Source organism: Dysidea avara, chromosome 8 (assembly GCF_963678975.1).
Source record: "Dysidea avara chromosome 8, odDysAvar1.4, whole genome shotgun sequence".
NCBI lineage: Eukaryota > Metazoa > Porifera > Demospongiae > Dictyoceratida > Dysideidae > Dysidea > Dysidea avara.
Window position 1 is genome coordinate 8,870,218 of NC_089279.1, and position 3,101 is coordinate 8,873,318.

Genomic DNA, 3,101 nt, shown 5'->3' on the forward strand with positions numbered 1-3,101 from the left:
TCACTGCTACACTATAACTATCTAATGACTTTGAAAACAAACACTGTACAGATTTTTAAATGCATAAGGTTATAAACACTTCAGTTTAGTTATTATTGGTTAAAATCCAATGCTGTTGGCTGATGATGTTATAGTTTTCATTCTTTGATTGAAGATGATCAGTCTCCCGGCTTTTGAAAACATGGCCCATCACTGCAGTAAATACTGGACTTGCGGGCTGCATTTCAGAATAATGGGCTAAATCATTATAAATATGTACTAAATCCAAGTGGCAGTGGGCACTATGGTTAGTTTGATTACACTCCTCAAGTATCTCAGTTGTTGATTGCAGTGGTGGTTGCTGCAAGCCCAGCCACACCCTCAATGCCCACATGACCTGCATGTCACAATAAGCAAACGAGATATTTGTAAGTGTGCCCAGAAATGCCATGCTGGGGTGGTATGCATTGAACGTGTGAATATAGAGATGTTGTATACCACATTTGCTGTCAGTGGTGACACCACAAGAATCATCAAGGTATGCTAAAGTGTTAGCATATAAATCAAATTTATTTTGTAGGTGGGTTTTTTCCATCTTAAAGTCTTCCTCTGGTGCAGTAAATTGATTCAGTAAGCTACAAAAAAACAACAATTTTATAATTCAACACAGACTATACACTTACTCTGAACACACAAATACATTGTCAAACTCTTCACATGATGATTGGTTGTTGTTGAGATCTGTGACTTTAACAAACCATTTGCCATCCTCCTTCAAGCTCACATGGTTCACTTTGTGGTTGAACTCCACATGCTGAAGCAGGTTGTAGTGTTCACAATAATCTTGTAAGTACTTCAGTATTTGAGCTGGAGTGGGAAATGTATCAGTGTTGGGTTGAAAGGCAAAATCCTGAAAACCAGCCAGATCAGCTGGCAAAGTGGTTCTAAAGCAACAACACAATAAATTAAGCAATTAAATGTTGTGGTCCCCAAAATATAGCAAAATATACTAAGCAGCTTACCTAAGATATTCCCCAGGTGGTTTTCCTCCATTTACTGTACAGTGATCCCACCACGACTTTATCTGGGCTCCTTCTTCATACATAGTCACAGACACACGGTCCAAAAACTTACAACAATGTCTCACAGCACACAACCCTGATATACCAGTTCCAATGACTGCTATCTTGATTTTGGGCTTTGCCTCAATGTCTGCAAGCAAAATAAAATCATCCATAGATGAGCAAGTAGTATAAGTGTACATTCACTGTGTGTGTGTGTGTGTGTGTGTGTGTGTGTGTGTGTGTGTGTGTGTGTGTGTGTGTGTGTGTGTGTGTGTGTGTGTGTGTGTGTGTGTGTGCTTTCTGAGCACTACAAATTAACATTTGTGACACTGTGACACTGCCGTAGACCTGGAAAATTAACCATCAGTGTTAACTGTATGAAATTTAAAATAATTATGCTTTATTAGCTATACCCCCACATAGGGGTTTGGTAAATATGCCGGAATAATTTTCAGCATAATGCCAGAAATCATTATTCTAGCATAATGCTAGCATTTTGAAAGAATTATATGAATGAACGATCGATATACTCTAATAGAACAGTCACCAGATCGAGATACTCTAATAGAACATTCACCTATATATACTCTAATAAAGCAATCTATCCTATTTTTGCATACTACTCTATTAGAACAATGAAATATCTTGTTTATGTGCAATAATTAACCACAGAATTTTAAATAAACAGTCAATTCTACATTTCTATTTCAATTTATTGGAATAATTTTGAGAATAATGCATATGTTTTGGAGCATAATGCAAGCTTTTTCCAGGACATTCTGAATAGAATAATGCAAAAAACATAAGAATAATTACCTCAGCCCTACCCCCACATGGGAATTTGATTTGGAGCATGACACTATATATGGTTGATTTCATTGTAGATCTGTACAGTGACAAGATGATGGCACTTCATCTCTGCTCTTTACTCTTGGTCAATGTGGAAGTCAGAAGTCAAGCTATATACCATTTGATCAAAGAAAATCGTTGATCATTAATTTGTAAAAGTGTATTATAATTGATTCGTTAGAATCACAGCTAGTGTGAACGTGATTTTGCAAAGAATTCTACCTAGAGTCTAGGGTACAAGGTCAATTTTATTGAGGATGAAGATCAGAATGTATGGTATAACCAGCTTGGGCTCAAGCAAGGTATCATATTATGTTAATGTCATTGTGGAGATCCAGCTGCCAGTGATCTCAGATTGTGGTTATCTCCTTACTACACACAAGAATTTATAAGAATTCACTTCCCTTTTTTCTGTTAAAAGTTTCACTACAAAATATTATTTGGCCATTTAGCTATCAAAATAAGAATACTTTGCATTTAAAATTATAACACTTAGCTATGATTTCCTGATTTACGTATAAGACACCTATATATATATATATATATATATATATATATATATACATTGTAATGTTGTTTGCTCATCATACCTTTAGGAGTTTTTGAGTCTGTAATTGACAAGAATGTTGAGTGGCCAGTCATAATATGCTGAAAGTTCTTGTAGTCAATCAAGTTTGTCTCTCGGTAGGCAGTGCCAGTGTCACACAACAGACGTAAGCCATAATTGAGTGTGGAGTTTCCTCCACTAGTTGCCACATCATAGTAATAATCCCATTGTTTAGCAGCTAACTTGTGGGCATATTTCTTCGGCACTCCATTTGATTCTTGTTGTATGTGTTCTGCATTACAAGCTTCAATTATTTTGTCAGCAGATGGCAGTTTGGAAAGCCCTGACCACACAGACAGCACCCAACGACATTGCAGGTCAAATGTAGGAAAGGCTACGACAACTAAGTTGATGCCAATAAATGCCATGGATGGGTGTACAGCATTGAAGACGTGCTTATATAGTGGAGACATCCATCGTTCATCAAGAGTAAGGTCACATGTCTTGTCCAGGAATGGAAAGCTGAAATTGTAGCCATTACATATTATGATAGAATCAGGTGAGAGTGTCTTCCCATCTTTGAAAAGGACGACTCCACCTTGCTGAACTTGCTCTATTTCCACAAACTGTTTTACATTATCAGGAAGAGGGCATGTCACTGG

The 3,101-nt window shown here is 37.0% G+C and overlaps 1 protein-coding gene across 1 annotated transcript; it reads right to left on the reverse strand.

Moving 5' to 3' along the window:
* LOC136263815 (uncharacterized) lies at window positions 1-2,649 on the reverse strand. The gene is made up of 4 exons (XM_066058439.1): window positions 2,483-2,649; window positions 1,002-1,191; window positions 663-923; window positions 1-614 (listed from the first exon to the last, which is right to left on the reverse strand). Exons 1-4 carry the CDS (start codon window positions 2,532-2,534, stop codon window positions 86-88), a joined length of 1,032 nt encoding a protein of 343 aa, XP_065914511.1. The 5' UTR covers window positions 2,535-2,649; the 3' UTR covers window positions 1-85.
* Window positions 2,650-3,101: the final 452 nt, after the last annotated feature.